The sequence below is a fragment of the Lycorma delicatula genome, chromosome 10 (assembly GCF_047948215.1).
Source record: "Lycorma delicatula isolate Av1 chromosome 10, ASM4794821v1, whole genome shotgun sequence".
NCBI lineage: Eukaryota > Metazoa > Arthropoda > Insecta > Hemiptera > Fulgoridae > Lycorma > Lycorma delicatula.
The window spans coordinates 80165562-80182390 of NC_134464.1; the positions used below are offsets into that span (position 1 = coordinate 80165562).

At 28.8% G+C, this 16829-nt stretch overlaps 1 protein-coding gene across 2 annotated transcripts in view; it reads right to left on the minus strand.

The window, feature by feature from the left end:
* Positions 1 to 5689: 5689 nt before the first annotated feature.
* LOC142331594 (putative ATPase N2B) overlaps positions 5690 to 16829 on the minus strand; it is a 32503-nt gene continuing 21363 nt past the window's right edge. Inside the window, exons 5-7 of one of the 2 annotated variants that reach the window (XR_012758055.1) lie at positions 14509 to 14653; positions 10968 to 11090; positions 5690 to 8378 (exon numbers count right to left, since the gene is read on the minus strand). Coding sequence is in view for 1 of the 2 variants with exons in the window: in XM_075377606.1 (XP_075233721.1) it covers positions 8256 to 8378; positions 10968 to 11090; positions 14513 to 14653 (387 nt within the window). In the remaining variant the exon portion in view is untranslated. The remainder of the gene's footprint in view (positions 8379 to 10967; positions 11091 to 14508; positions 14654 to 16829) is intronic. The other variant, XM_075377606.1, reaches the window with a different exon arrangement.

Sequence of the window (16829 nt, forward strand, 5' to 3'; positions counted from 1 at the left end):
ATGAAAATATTGGTAGCCTGTTAATTCCATAGGCTTAGGATTCTAAGTGTAAGTGGCAGATGTTTTGCCATCCCCATATTTTGGCATACTGATTTTCATTTGTTCACAAATTGGAAGAATTGACACTTCCAAAAAAACTAAGTTTTGGATGGATGGGTTATTTTATGGCACCAATCTGAGAGGGAGTAGACAACCTGGTGTCAATAAAATATTTGGCTGGAGTCTATGTCAAGAAGTAGTAAGTATAAATATAATTGTGTGTAAATTTATTTATTACTTGACCAGAAGTTAGTTTATAAATAGCCCTCATTATAAGACCAAATTATGGATGTTTTCAGGAAAAGTAACAACAAAATTAATTCATATCTAGGAGCTAATGCTTTTAAGAAGCTTGTAACTCAAATTTTTTATGCAGTTTCTTAAGTCAACTTTGAAATTTAAAGATCTTGAAATTCTATTTCTATTCTATTCTATTTCAATTCTTAGCCAAGTTTAATGGCAGATTATTTCAAGGTAGATTATTACATAAAGATAATGCTTATAATCTTTGAGTTAATAAATAGCCATGAAAAATAATATTTACACAGTAATTAATGTTACACAATGAGTCATGTAATAATTCTCTCTAAATGTAACGTCACGGACAGCACAGCGTATATGAATTTTTAGTGATTTGGTGCTGTAACAATGTATCATACTGGCTAAGAAAAATCTCAACTAAATCAGCAAGCTCTTGTGTGTATGTTTAATATTAAGCTACTTTCATTACCAATTTATGATTTTTTTCCCTGTAAAGTAAATGCATGTACTACATTACTATATGTATAAAGTGTTAGTTTTGTAATACGTGTGTTGGTGGGTGTATTGTAGTGAAAGTTTTAATAAAAATACCATGCATTTGCATTAGCCATACAGACAGTTTTTGTTACTTTTGTGGTGAGGTAACATTAAAGTCTTTAGGAGAAATATAACTCCACTGACAAAAAAAAAGTGAAACTATATTTAGGTGATTACAACTGGTCCTGGGCTCCTCATATTTGCTGCAGTTTGTGTGTGATGCTGTTAGTTGGTTGAATGGATCATCACATGATATTGACAGTTGCAATGGTTTCTTCATTGACTGCTATTTTTGTATAAAAAGAATATCGGGGATTACAACCAAGAGTAGATACTGATAAATATCCTGATATTCCCTCTACACAAGGATCAATGTCTACGGTTTTCAGTAACACCAAAAACATGGAAAAGATATTAGATGAAAATGAGGCTGTTGATGATGTTGCAAGGTTGTACAGATTTATCAGGACAAAGATCCAGACAAAAAATACAACTACTGAACCACATTTAATTAGAATAAATGTAATCATGATCTAAATTTATATCTATTGAGCCGAAATTTTCACATCATGACTAAAAAGAAGAATTCTTTTGAAAAACAGTATTAAAATAAATGCTTAAACTATAATGATGCGAGATATTTACTAGACTCTTTTGGACAACCATCTTGAATGGTGTATTTTTATAGACTCCTCAAAGCAGTCCTTTTGTTTGAAATCAATCCTCTTAGCTCGTGCTGCTCACAAGGAGTTACATGAAACTTGTGTTTGTTGCGATTCAGTATGAGAAACAACTGTGGAGACAAAGTGAGAGCACTGTTACTTGGTTTACAATTTCGGTAGTGGGACAGCAGAAATGGGAAGAATCATGTTAAAAAAAGAAACATTGACTGTAGGAGAGAACTTAGAGTCCAGCATTAGTCAAAACTGAAAAGTCTACCTTCTGGACAGTTTAAAAGACTTTAAATCTAGTGGACAGTTTCTGCTACTTTTCTAGTGAGGTAATATTAAAGTCTCGGAGGAGAAATAACTCCACTGATAAAAAAACAACTGAATTTCACTTCCTAAAAAACAAATCCCTAATATAAGTGATGTAAGATAAAGGAAAAGGTGTATTTTGTTAGTCCCCCAAAATAATAAAATAATAAATGATATTGAATTTGAATGACTATGGTTGCTGCTTGGAAATTTTTTAAAAATGTTGTAAATAACTTACAAATACCTTTGAAAATACCTTTGAAATCATAAGACAATTAACTATAGTGACTATAAGCCCACTTAACTGGGCTTCTTAAAAATTATAAAACTTGAATGAAATATCACTAAAGAACTACTTAAATTCTCATGTGGAGTTTTTCCTTACCGATCTTGGAGCTGTGAATGATTAAAATTGAGAATGCTTTCATCAAGAAATATCCACCAGGGAAAATAGAACTCAAGAATGCTGCTGGCTAACTACTGCAGGAAAATAATGACTGATATACATACAGCAAACTACTCCAGAAAAAAAAACTGATTTTAGGCAGTAAAAAAATATTGTTATATTGCTGTTTCAGTGCTTTTTTCTTACAATAAAAAGCGGTAAATAAAACCAAGTCTGATGGAAAGAAACCACTTGCATATTTGAATCCAGCTTCAAAAATACTAGATCAGACTATTAACTTTTCTTGTAACAAAAAAATAAATTTGTTGTGTACAGCATTATTTATTAAATAAATATTCCTTTACTTGTATTTTAAAAGTTTGTTCTCTATATTATGAGGAAGAAAAAATATTATTTTGCATTTTCTAGTTAAATGTTATTATTAGTAGAACTTCACGAAGGAAGACCGGTAACCATGATCTAGTATGCAAATCCATATAAAAGTAACTGCCTGTACTAGGTTTTGAACCTAGAACTCTCAACTTCAAAATCAGCTGATTTGTGATGATGTATTTAGACCAACTCAAGTGGGTTAAGTTATTAGAATTAAAGTGAAGATGTTTTCAATGAACTCTAATCAAGTTCAAGGAGTACTTAAATGGAAGGTTATAAATTGTTACTGTAATATTTTACGTACCATATTCCAGTTAAAGTATTTATTTTATCAATGGTAGTGTGAAAAAAAAAATTATTGTTAAATAAGGTGGAAGAACTATGGTAGATTGAAAAGCAAAAGTCATCTTATTTGTATATAAATTACATCAGTTTTTGGTCCTTTCTTATTAGCTTAATTTTAAATTCGATGAGTTAAGTGATAGACACTGTTCACATCTAAAGAATTGATTTTATCAGTGTAAGCTGTACGATTGTTTCTTATACTCAACACTACCCCCAGACAGTTAGCTAACCATGAGTAATATAGTTTGTTCGTAAATATGAATATTGTAAATGGTGTAAAACGATTGTATTTTTTTGTTGGACATTTATTTATTTTTATGTTGATTACTATATTTAATAAAGGTGTTATAATTATTACTATGATAATCTTGATCACTGACTGGTTGTTCAAAATGAAAACTTATGCCACACTATAATATTGAATTACATTTTCCTGTAAATATTTGATTTTTTCTAATTTTATGATTGTGTATCTTTTACTTTCCTGGTGGGCGATATATGTTGCTAGAGCAGGTATAGTTACAAAGGAAAATCAGTAAAAAAATTGGCCTTTTTTTTAATTACGTGCCTAAGAATACATTTAAAAAAAATCTTTAGTAAATTACGAATCTGAAAAAAATTTATTCCTGTGTTCTCTTGTCCATAAAATAAATTTTTGTTAGATGGGACATTTGTATATTGGGCTGTACGAGGGTTGCCTGAAAAGTTTTGAGCCTAACCTAGAAAGACGTATTTTTTCTGTCAAATATAGATTTATTTTTCAACAAAGCCTCCTTTCAAGTCAATACACTTTTTCCAGCAACGCTCTAACCTCTTTAACCCTTCCAAATAGTAGCTGGCATCTTTCTCTGTAAAATAGGTGTTTACATATGCAATAACCGTCTTTGATGAAAATCTCTTTCCTCCAAGTGAAACTTTAAGGTTAGGAAACAAGAAAAAGTTGCTTGGGGCCAGATCTGGTGAATACGGTGAGTGGTCAACAAATTCAAAGTTGTGAATTTTAGCCATAAAGACTGTCGAAGTGTGAGCAGGTGCATTGTCCTGATGGGAAACACTTTCTTCTTCTTCAAATGTGGTTGTTTTTTTGCAATTTCTGTCTTCAGCTTGTCAATTAATGATACGTAATACTGTGCCGTTATTGTTTTACTTTTATGAAGATAAACAGAATTCCATTGCTCTCCCAAAAAACAGTTGCCATCACCTTCCCAGCCGATGGAACTGTCTTCACGTTTTTGGAGCAGGTTCACCCTTTGCAGTCTACTGTCTTGACTGTTGTTTTGTCTAGGAGTGTAGTGGTGGATCCACATTTCATGTACAGTTATGAATCGATGCTAAAAATCTGACTGTTTTGCTTAAACTGCTCCAGCAGGGCCTTGAATGTTCATTCGAATGCATTTTTGGTCCAAAGTGAGCAAACGTGCAGATAACTTACGCATATCCAATTTCATTTAATATGACAAAGTTCTTTCAATGTGCTCATAGCCTCTGCTATCTCTCTAACCTTAATTTGTCAGTCGTCCAGTACCATTTGGTGAACTTCTTCGATGTTATCGGTGGTGGTTGCAGTTTTTGGCCATCCTGAACACCCATCATCCGCCAAGCTGGTACAATCATGTTTAAATTCAGCTGCCCATTTTTTCATGGTGGCAAATGATGGGCAGACCCTTCCCATAAACAGCATCCAACTCTTGTTTTAATTTGCATAGGCATATTGTCTTTCAAATGCAAGTATTTAATCACGGCACAATATTCGATCTTTTACATTTTCACAAAAAGACTGACAATGACTTGCTCAAACGATTATGAAACAACTGAGCATCCAAAATAACTGAAATTTTAGTGAGTAACTTTCGCATGCGCGAATACATCCCCTAACTTTTGTTGACGAGTCCTGCCATCTTCATGTTGAGGCTCAAAACTTTTCAGACATCCCTTGTATTTGGTCTTAGAACTCTGGATCCTGTTGATGAATTTTCTTCAAACCTTGTTGACAGGTGCTACCTTCAGGAGGAAAGAACGTATTAAAAATTTGAAAAGGGGTGGGAGTGTTTTGGTTGAAATAAAACTTCAATTATTTACTGGGGCATTTGCAAAAAAATTGTTTTTAATGAGATCACAAATTGCCAAAGAATTTTATTTAATATTAATTTCTCCCCAGAAAGTTATTTCATAATTTTTTTTTTTAGTTGCCTTGCTTCAGGAAACGAATTAATGGGAGTTTTTTTACACCTATGTTTACATCAATAAGCCTTCAAACCACTAAACAATTTTTTCCATCACAAGTTACTCATTGGATTTCAAATGTAAAAATCTTCATTTTTTTATAGCACTTGCTCATTAATAATTCATGTAAAAAAAATAAGCCAAAATTTTCTCTTCCTAAAAATTAATTAAGTTTATTGTTGTATCTTTGTATTTTTTAAATAATTTAAAAAATTCTTTTTTTAAATTTATTATCACCCTTTATGGACTATTTTCTTAAAATTAAATTTTTCCAAAAAAATTGCAAAAAAAAACTTTTTGCAATTTCAAATATTTAATGTTAAAAATTTATTTTGTTAAGTGATAAAGTCACCTAATATTCTTCACTTGATGGGGAGCTCCGAAATTTAAAAAAAAATCCTAAAAAAATTTATCCTTTTAAAAAGATGTTTAATTAAATTTTCTTTCTGTTAGAGCAGAAATGATAGAAACCTTGTCGTAGCTAAAATTATTTTATAAGCTGTGGTCATTGATGAAAAATGAAAAAAAGCATAATTTAAACAGTTTTATTGTATTTTTAACATAATTTGATATTTTTAAAACAACTCATTGCTATAATACAATTTCAACAATAATTTACTATAAAAACAATAAATAACTATTAAAAATATTGAAAACAATACTACAGTGGAACTCCAACATCCAGATTGCCAAATATTCAGATCAACACGAACTACCAAGATTTTACTAATCTAAGATTTCCAAAATTTGTTTTTGGACTGTTAAACAGTAAGTAGTCTTTTGATGAGTTATAACACACTAATAATATTATAAAATTATAAATACCAATTTATAAAGAATCATTAAGAAAAAGGTAGAATAGTTACTGTATTAATTTGAGTGCTGTGACTTGTAATGTTGGCTGGTAAGATTTTGATGAAAGGTCATGTTTGTAGTAGTTACTCTTTAGCAGTGTCAGCAGTTAGTAGTATTCTGCCTTAAACAGAGTGGGCTTGCTTATATATAGAATTGTGTCATTTCAAGTGCATTATTGTACAGTCAGTTCTTTTTTAATTACATAAGTAAATTATTTTTAAGTTGACTGTAATAAGATTTTTGGTGAACATCTAATGTTCTAGGTAAAACAAAATTGCACACTCTAAAATTTGTACCTGCACTTGAAAGTAAAGATTTTGTATACTGCTTGAAGACGCTATAAATACTTGTAGTCTTTACAAAAACCTACAAAAGGTTATCAGGACAATAAAAAAAATGGTATTTTATGAAATGCTTTCTTTTCTGTTTAGCCTCCAGAACCACCGTAAGGTATTCAGAGAATGATATGTAAATGAAGTGTAGTCTTGTACAGTCTCAGGTCGACCATTCCTGACGTGTGTGATTAATTGAAACCCAACCACCAAAGAACACCAGTATCCATGATCTAGTATTCAAATCTGAATAAAAGTAACAACTGCCTTTACTAGGATTTGAATCTTAGCTGTCAACTTTGAGATCGGCTGATTTGAGATGACGAGCTCACCACTAGACCAACCTGGTGGGGTTTTATGAAATGCTACAAGCAGATCCAGATTTTAAAGTTAAAAATGAAATTTAGTTGCTAGAAATTCACGGTGAACAAATGTCACCGATATGAAAGGTGCCAGCAATTTTGTTTTGAAATTGAATGTTGAACTTTAAAAAGACTTAACTGCTGACTTTGACTACAATGTGAATGAAACAGGACTACAATGGAGACCTACTTTAGAAAACAGCATCACAAAAGAAAATCAATCATATTTAAAATGAGTAAATATTGGTTAATGATAATGACCTGTGTGAATTATAGAACACTTATGCTTGCTTCCCTTGCTAGCTATTGGGACATCAAAAAACCTGGAACATTATAATTGCAAAAGATTTTCCATTGATATATATGAATCAGAAAACAGGTTGGTTCAATGTTTTGTCTGTTCAACAGTACAAGAGCGATTTTATGCCAGCGGTAAATAAATGTCATAATGAAATTAATAAAGTAGGCAAAGTTTTAGCTGGTCCTCACAATACACACTCTGATCTTTTCCTAAAAGGTTTGGAATAAGAAAAGAGAAATTTAAGTTTTCTTCCTGCTAACAAATGTGATCAGTATCTTGGCAATCAATTTACCAGGAAACTTTTTTCAAAGATGTACTCATAAGTCTATTTTGAAAGGCAGCTTAATTATCTGCATATTCATACTACCGCTGATGCAAATTAATCTGATTAACTGGAATTCCACTGTAATTAGATTATACTCACAACCAACTGAAACTTAATTTACTTTACAACCTTCATGACAGAATTTTTCTGATTCTATTAAAACATACAAAATGTAAAACAATTTTATTTATTAAAAATTATTTTTATAAATAATTTTATTCCACTGCTAAGTCAATATTTGATAGCTATTTATTAAAACAATTTTGTATCTTAAGGTAGTTAATTTGACCATTAAAAACAAATCAATATGCTTATTAACAATGATTTAAAAAGATACCTAGATATTCCCAATTTGGGTTTTATTTACATAACTACACTATAATTATAAATACTTTTTTATAATACTATCAATGAATAACAGGATAAAGAAAGATCTTTTTATCATGAAACAGTAATAAATATTTTTTTTTTTTTTGATGCTGATTTGATAAACAACTTTTTATCAAATGATGTTTTAATGTAAATAAGATATCTAATCTCAATATGAAGTTATACCATACTAGCCTTTTGTCCAGAAGGGTTCAAGTCCTTGGTTAAGCATGGCATTTTCTATGTGCTACAAAATTGTCACATCACAATCTATGCACAAACTTACGGTTTACGTGGGGATTAATTGTGTAAAAATAATGCACTTACATCAACGAAAGTATTCTCTACTCTTACCAAGAATTAAACTCCGAACCAATTGTCTAAATATCAGTATGCTAACTATTTTTGAAAACTTATTCAGTCACCTTTAACAGTTTTTTACTTTGATTATTTTTTCTTAAAAAAATAAAATAAATAAAGCTCAACACGAATAAATTAAATAAAACTATATATAAGCTCAATAAATAACAAATAGTATACATAATATAAGTTTATCTACGTTTATCCCACATTTCCCAGTATTCTTTTGTTTGCATTTCTGACAACCTAGAAATAGTTCTATCAAAAGCAAATAATTCTTCATCTCCAGTAAATAAATTTGATGCAGCATTTTCCTGAAAAATTATAAAATACAAAGTGCATTAAAAATATATATATATATATATAAGACAAAAAAATTTATAAAATAATTATTTTACAAGAAGGATTAACAGATTTGTGTGTTTACCAATCTTGAGTATTTTAGTGATATTTAGAAAACAGTTTGAACAGAAAAATGTGATGAACACTTGAAAAATTACAAAAACTTATAAACTAGTCATTTTTAAATATGTGTTAATTATTCTTCCAGTAATCCTTATGGTTGATACACAGTTCTTAATTCAGTGGAGATACCGACTTCAATGAATGGTACCCTCTTTGAAAGTTACTAAATAATCCTTAGTATAAAGTTAAATATATTTCATCTAATTTGTGTTTGTTCATTTATGAAGATGGTTTGATAACTAAGGTAAATGACATGTAGATGGCAACACTATTCAACAACAAAATTCTTTGTAGGTTATTTACAAATATTTAATACTATATTATATTATATTTATAAGTTACTTAATATTTACAAATTGTAAATATTTCAAAATGATATTTAGTTAGTGTTTGGCCAATTCAATAAGACATTTCAGTAATTTTGGTTAATTGTTTTGTCCCTTTTTGACATTTATCCTGGACTGCATGCGCATATAACTTCAACATAGTAAAAGGGAATTCGTACATTCATAAGATTCTATTTTTTAAAAGAAAAATGGCGACCTAAAAAAAGGCAAGTTAGATAATGTGGTTGTAAAACACACTTAGAATGTTTTCTGACTTTAATAAAACACATACTAATAATCATAGCAACTGAGGAATATAACGGGATCCAAGAATTATCTGAACAACTGTATTAAGAAAAACAGTAGTAGTCCTATTAATCAATGGTTGGACTCTCTTTAACAGGTAACTCATAAAGTTTCCCTCAGCAAATACTAGATAGTGCTGTGATTGTATATGTAACCTATGTAAATTGCATAGATGAAAGCACAATGTATAGTGAGGTTTATTGAAACAAAATCACATACACAAGTTCGACGCAATTTTAGAACACAATAACTTCAAGCCACTCTCTAGAACAAGTATTCATTCATGATATGATAAATTTAAAGAAACTGATAGTGTTGAAAAAAGGGTACAGAAAGGCCTAGAACAGCAGATGAAAAAATCGAGGTAATTTGTCAGACTTTTGTTTGCAGTTCTGGGAAGTCAAATCTGAGAGTAGCATGCGAGTTAAATCTTCCAAAATCTACTATTCATGATGTATTGAAGAAATGATTAAAATTGTATCCTTAAAAATTACAAATATTTCAGCACATTACACCACAAGATGACACTGCTAGAAAGAAATTTGCTGTGGAATTGATTGACAGAATTGAAAATGATTGTTACCTTAAAAAAGTTATGTTCTCAGATGAGGATACATTTCACGTGTCTGGAAAAGTGAACACCAGAATGTTTGAATATAGAGATCAGAGAACACATATACTATATTTGATCATATTTGAGTTAGTCCAAAAATTAATGTTTGGTGCAGACTACTTCACCTATCGTGTGATAGGACCTTTTTTCATTGTGGAAACAGCAGTTAACACGAATATCTATCTGGACTTGTTAGAAGGGTTTGTTAACCTCAGATTGAAAATTATAACCTGAAATTGTAGTCAAACAAGATATGGCATACACCATCACATTGGGATTTATTAGTGCGTGAATCCTTCGACAATATATTCTGGATTGCTTGGCCACTTCGATCACCCTATATAACTCCATGTGATTTCCCACTACTCATATAGTGAATATTGATGACATTACGTAGAGGATTTGTTAATGTATTCGAACTCATAGATGTTGATATATTTACTATGATGAACAAGCCATGAAATTGACTACTGATTGGATATTTTGTATTACTAATGGTAACACACATTGATTGTTTTTGATTACAGGTAAAAATTTCAGTTTTAATGTTTCTAAAGTTGTACAACCCATTTTTATATCTTAATAAATAGATTATTTACTCAATATCAAAGTTGTTAAGATAATTCTCCAACACCTGGTGTAATCTTAACTATGGTAATCACATTGAATACTATAGTGGGGAAATTGAGTATACTGTTACTAACCATGAAGAAAACAGACAAGCACTATGAAACAACATGAAAAGCATCTATTGAAACACCAGAATCAAACCTTACAGTTTTCTAATAGAAATTGTATTCATATATAAAAAAAGTTAAACATACCTTGCACACTTTACACCCAGCACATACAAGCCATGATCTCAACAAACTTGAACAATATGAAATTTATCTAGACATTATACTTAACAAAATAATCATTCATTAAACAAACACAAAATAAAGATCAGTTTCACTTTTTTTAAGATGAATATTATCAATAACAAAGCCATCCATCTGTGATACAGGCAACTACATTACAATTCAGAAATATTTTTCAAAAAAACTATTTCCGAGTATTTTATAAAGTATAAAAATTGAATTATTTTATATCAAATACTACAAGGGCCACCTATAATTCTGCTTTAAATTAAATCAAGAGATTAAAATTCAACACTATAAATAAATATGTATTATTAACCATGATAAACTTACTGATCCAACTGTTATATCTAAATCATCCATCAATACACGTTGTTCATCAGTAGTATTAGCATCAGAGTGGTCTTTGAGAAATAATTCAGTGGGTGATACATCTGAAGATATTACTACACGAACCTGGATAATATATCAGATAAATAATTAAACATTTGACAAAAAAACTTACATAATAAAATATAGTTTAGAATAAAATGTATGAAAAAGTTTTCAAAACTTTTTTTACATATTCAAATCTTTGGTTTTAATTATTGTTTACTCTAACACTTGCTTTACTGTTTGCTGTATTTGTTTTACTGTTGATGTTGCATAGTTACAATGGAGTGTTGTTCAGGAGTGCAAGACGCATTTATTGTAAAAGCATTACATAAAAACTGAGACTTTCATGAAATATCATGATAAGAATTCTTCACATTCAACTTCAGTATCACAGACTTCTTTTATATTCATTCACATTGTAAAGATGCAGGTTGAACATTTTGAAGCTAGTTTCAGTTTTGGGCAAGTCAAGGAAGCCCAAAAACTGTAAAACAATCAAGAGACTTCAGTGAATTGCATATTGATGTGACATTAAGCTTATCATATCAGATTGGGCAGAATACTTATAGCTAAATTTAAACCTCATTCACACAAGGAGTTCAGGTGATCCAGAAATTGAAAAGATGATTATGATTTTAAAGGGAAATCTATTTTTGGTTTTTAGTAAAATGATAATGAAAATCCTTGGGTGTTGGTGAAACATATTTTTACCTAAACAATTAAATTTAACATCAGAACCTTTGCTAATGGGTTGCATGGAACCCTCACTTTTTACACCAGTAACCATTATATAATAAAAATTGACAGTGATCAAAAGAAGAAATAAGGTTGTATTGTTTTGGAAACAATACAACCTTATTTCTTCTTGCCGTGTTATAATAACTATGACTTCATAATAGTGCAACAAAATTCAAATGCTTCTAAGTGATAATGCTAAGAATTATCCAGTAAACTACACTACACAGATTCATCAGTAAGGAGTAAAGTCTACAGTGGAAGAATACCAATTACCATTTAGAAAATCTTTTTAGAAACTACGTCATGTCCCAATATTGTGTTATGATTTGGTCTGTAATATCAGAGTCTTTTTTCAGTATGGAATCTTTACCTATGAGGATTTTTTTTAGAAAATGACTGTTTCTCATAATTATCATAGTATTGATAAACTGAAGGCCAGTATTCATTAAGAGAGTGATTTCGATGAATATCGATCAAAATGTTGCAAAAGTTACAGCAAATTTACAATTACTAAGACAAAAGTACATACTCAAGAAATGTTGTCATCTATATAGATTGCTAATTTAAAGAAGTCATTTTTATGTAAAAGTGCATGATGAATGTGTAGTTTTAATACTTTTATAGGAATGTAAATAAAAATAAATTTCTTTGCATATTTGGATAAATTGTCTGTTCCATGTGCCATCCTGAATTATTATAAAATACTAATTATTAATTGAAGGAACAGCTGATGAAGCTGCTTCCATTAAATAAGTCAACTTTAAGACCACTGCTATCATTTTTTGGATTGTTTAAAAAATTTGTCTAAAGGGAGGGTCTGTCAATGAAATGGAAGAGACCACATTAATGCAACTATGTAACTTCGTTCAACTTCAATAAACCTTTAAACATGTATATTTATCAAGTGTGAGATGTGTCCGATCCTTTGTATATCCTATATACCATATCATTAAGAACTGTTGTGAAATAACTCACAACAGTGTCCTAAAAATACACTTTGTAGTCACATTACATAATTTTTTGAAACTTTTCAACAGCTCTCTAATGTGATCTTCTACATTCAGATCTAGAGATCTTTAATAGAGCTCCTTAAAACCTCCAATAGAGATCTTTTTAATGAAATGTTACAGAGGTTCCATCCAATCAAAATATGATTTTATCACCTCACCATATTTAGACATAAATATTGAATTACAAAGGGCCATATTCATAGTCTTTGTCACCTGTATTTATCTGAGTCAAACAGAACTTTACTGTATTAAAAAAAACAGTATGATTAGTTAATTTTATACTTCCACATATACCATGTAAAAGTGAAAAACCGAAAATTGTAAATTTTATAAAAAATAAATTGTAATGTATACATTTATCATTAAAGGATGTGCATTTAATATTTCTCTAGTGTTTTTCAGAATTTGCCAGTGATAACTAATTGTAAATATGTTTTGTTTTTTGTATAGTTTCATAAAAATATATATTGTTATCTCTAAAATAGTTATAATATACAAGGGTTACTCTAAAACAGACTTCAAACTGGCTGATTAAAATAGATAGGTAGCTATAACAGTATGGCGAATATACAGTAGCCCTAGGCAATCTATACTCTCATTACATAATCATCAGCCATATTTATTGCTAGGTAAATATCATTGATGAAATATGACAGTTTTGTCAACTGTTATATGTACAGTATGATTACTTTTTCAAACAAAAGGATACAGCACTACCAAAATCTGTTGAAAATTGAGCGTTATTGATAATAATAAAGTTATGAGAAACAGTGCTATTAGAGGTCAGGACTGGAAATTTGAAGAATTGCACATAGATACGCTTGTTATGGAAGGAAAAAATGACATTCAATCAATACTAATGAATTTGTTCAAACAGTTAAACAGATCATCCATGATAAATGTTAATGTAAAATTTCTCAACTTTTAGGGGATTTTTCCAAAACTTTTGGGAATATATATGTAGGATTAATGAGTAGGCTGGATTTCCTTAAGTTTTGTGTAAGGTAAATACCAAGAAAATTTAGATGTAGAAAGAAATTTAGATGTGACTGGTGGGTATAAAACTAATAATTGATGTAGCTTTACTGTAGCACTCCTTAAATAAATGCTTACTTCTTTACCTAAAAAAATTCAAACAAGCAATAATGAACTGAAAAATAAGGCCAGATGTTTTGGTACTACAGATTTTTTCTGATAAAATTGGGTGGAGCCTGATTTCACAATAACATCAGAAATTTATTGTGAAATATTGAAGAAGATATGGAGGCAAATTCAAATTAAAATAGTACATAATGCTTTTAAAGGGTGTTTTTCTTTTGCGTGACTATGTACAGCTCCACATTATATAAGAAAAATCTTTCTTTTGCAGTAAATTATGAGGTTACAACCTACAGACAGGATTTAGGTAATTACATTTGTTCACAGAGAATATATGGCTTATTCACTATTTTGTAAACATATAAACTTTTATATACAATGCTTTAAACCGATGAGGAGCTGATGGATGTATTAATAATTGACAGAGTATCAGAGTGATGTTTTCTGATGAGGGTCTGGATTAGTCGATGACACAGTATGACAATTTCTTGAATGTGAGCTGCAATAATAAGAAGTAAAGTAAACATATAGGTAACTTATAAACTCAAAATCAGTTCATTATTCTTATTTTTGTTTTAAACAGCCAAGCAGAAATCAATTTTGTAATAGTCCTAGTAATTAACAATATTGAGAAAATATTAATCAATTCTTACATACTCTATTATCGTACAGAGTATCAATAAGTGTGATAAATCTTCGTGCTTGTGATCGTAATCTTAAACTTAATTGAGGTACATCATGTATTAATACTGTATGAAAAACTTGACTTATTAACAAATAATCACTGGGCCCAAGTGCCTGTAAAAAAACACAGAAAGTTATAAAATAATGAAATAAAATTTGATATCAGTAAAATTAAATTCAATATTAAATATAGAATAAATTATTTTACATATAAATTTATAAAATAAATTTTCAAAAAGTCCATCTTTCTAAATATACAAACATAAGTTTTCCAATATATGAAAAATATGAAGCAGTTCATTTCTCATTCGTGTTGCACATTACAATACAACGTTAATGATATAATAGCATCTTATCATGCGTTATTTTTTGTTAACCTAGTATGCTGTTCTATAGAATTTAGCATGCTTATAATTTTATATTGTTCAAATGCATTAATTTCATAGCTTTTTGTTCTATCTGTAAAGTATGCATATTATTGTTAATAACTTTGAACAGGTAGGTTGCTTTTTTTTAAAAAAAAAACTATATGATAAATGGGACAGGTGGTAATGTAATACTTGTTTCATGCATCTTATAATAGTACCCTAATGGTAAATAATGCATTATTGAACACTATTTAATAGTAGTTATTTAACACTATTTAATTATAATTGTATATTTTTATATTGTATACAAATAAAATGATTATTCATTCAAATAAAACTAATTTTATTCTAAAGTTGTTTGTAAAAATTACTCTAAATGTATTTAGTCAAATTCACTAGTGCACTATATGTCTTGTCAGAAGAAATAACACCTAATAATAAAAGCACCTCTAAATCTGACTTTGTCAAGTATATTAAATAATTCAAACTATTTATATATTTAAATTACATAAATAATCCACCTAGTAAAGAATTTAAGATATCTTACCTTAATTTTTCATGAAAATATTTTTATGGTATCCTGCACCTTAGTCATGACTGAAATAATTCCATTACTGAATACTAAAAATTTTAAAATAAAAATACTCAAATAATGAAAACTGTACATTAATTTACACAAGTGCTGCTATCTGTTGCAGGTTTTATAAGACTGTCTCCCACTATCTGATTGTTTATCAAATTGAAATTTTGTTTGTATTTATAAAAGTAATATTTTTCTAAAATATTTAATTTTATGTCAACTTTATTAATTTCTAGTATTTTTAAATTTGTTTTAATATCAAAAATAGAATGGTTATTGTTTATTAGACTGTCTGCCACATAAGACAACATAATTTATTATTGTTTCTATGATGTTCAAGAAATCTAGTTTTATAGGATCTATTTGTTTTTCCTACATAAATACCAACAAAAACATTACATTTTATTTTATAAACTCCACGCAGATTTTTTATTTTATTATTTTTGTTTTTTAAATATTTTACTATGCAGTTATTAGGTTTGTAATCTGGTTTAAACATTTCTTTATTGTAAGTTTTAGTAATGTTTTTTCAATTATATTATTAGTGTATAAGTACTTTATGTATATCTTTTGTATATACAATGCACTGGTTGTAAGGTTATGTTGTTATTGTGTTTTTATAGTTGTTTTTTATAAATATTAATTAAAATAATATCAAATCCATTTTCAACCACTATATGTTTTATGATGTTTATTTCATTATTTAAATTTCTTATGTATGTATTTGATTGCTTCATTAATCATAATTGTATAGGTGTTAATTTTATGAGACCAAGGGTGATTTGATTTTTTATGAATTATTATATTATTAGATGTAAGTTTTCTGTATACTGATGTTTCAATTTGTTTATTTCGATATTGACATTTGAATAATTTAGCATTTTATTATTATCTATTTAAAATTTTTATTATAAGATGTTGACTGTTTATTACTAGGTTATATATAATGAGAATATCATAAACATACTGTATCCATATTAAAACTTTATGTGTATGAATGATGCCAACTACTAATTTACTTTCAAAATGGTATAAATATATTTCTGATATAATTGCCGATAGTGGAAATCCCATAGAATTTCTAATAGTTATTAAATTCAAAATAGTTTTGTTGACATATATTTCTTATAAAAATGATGATAGCTTTAATAAATTCTGCATCTTATTGGTTACTTTTAAATTTATTTTTTATTATTTTTATGGTATCGTCTACAGGCATAATAGGATACATTCGTTATGTCATAACTAACCATTCTAGATTCTTTATTTACATTTAAGCTATTTAATTTATTCACTAGTTCATAACCATTTTTTATATTAAATGTATTAGGTAAATTCATTT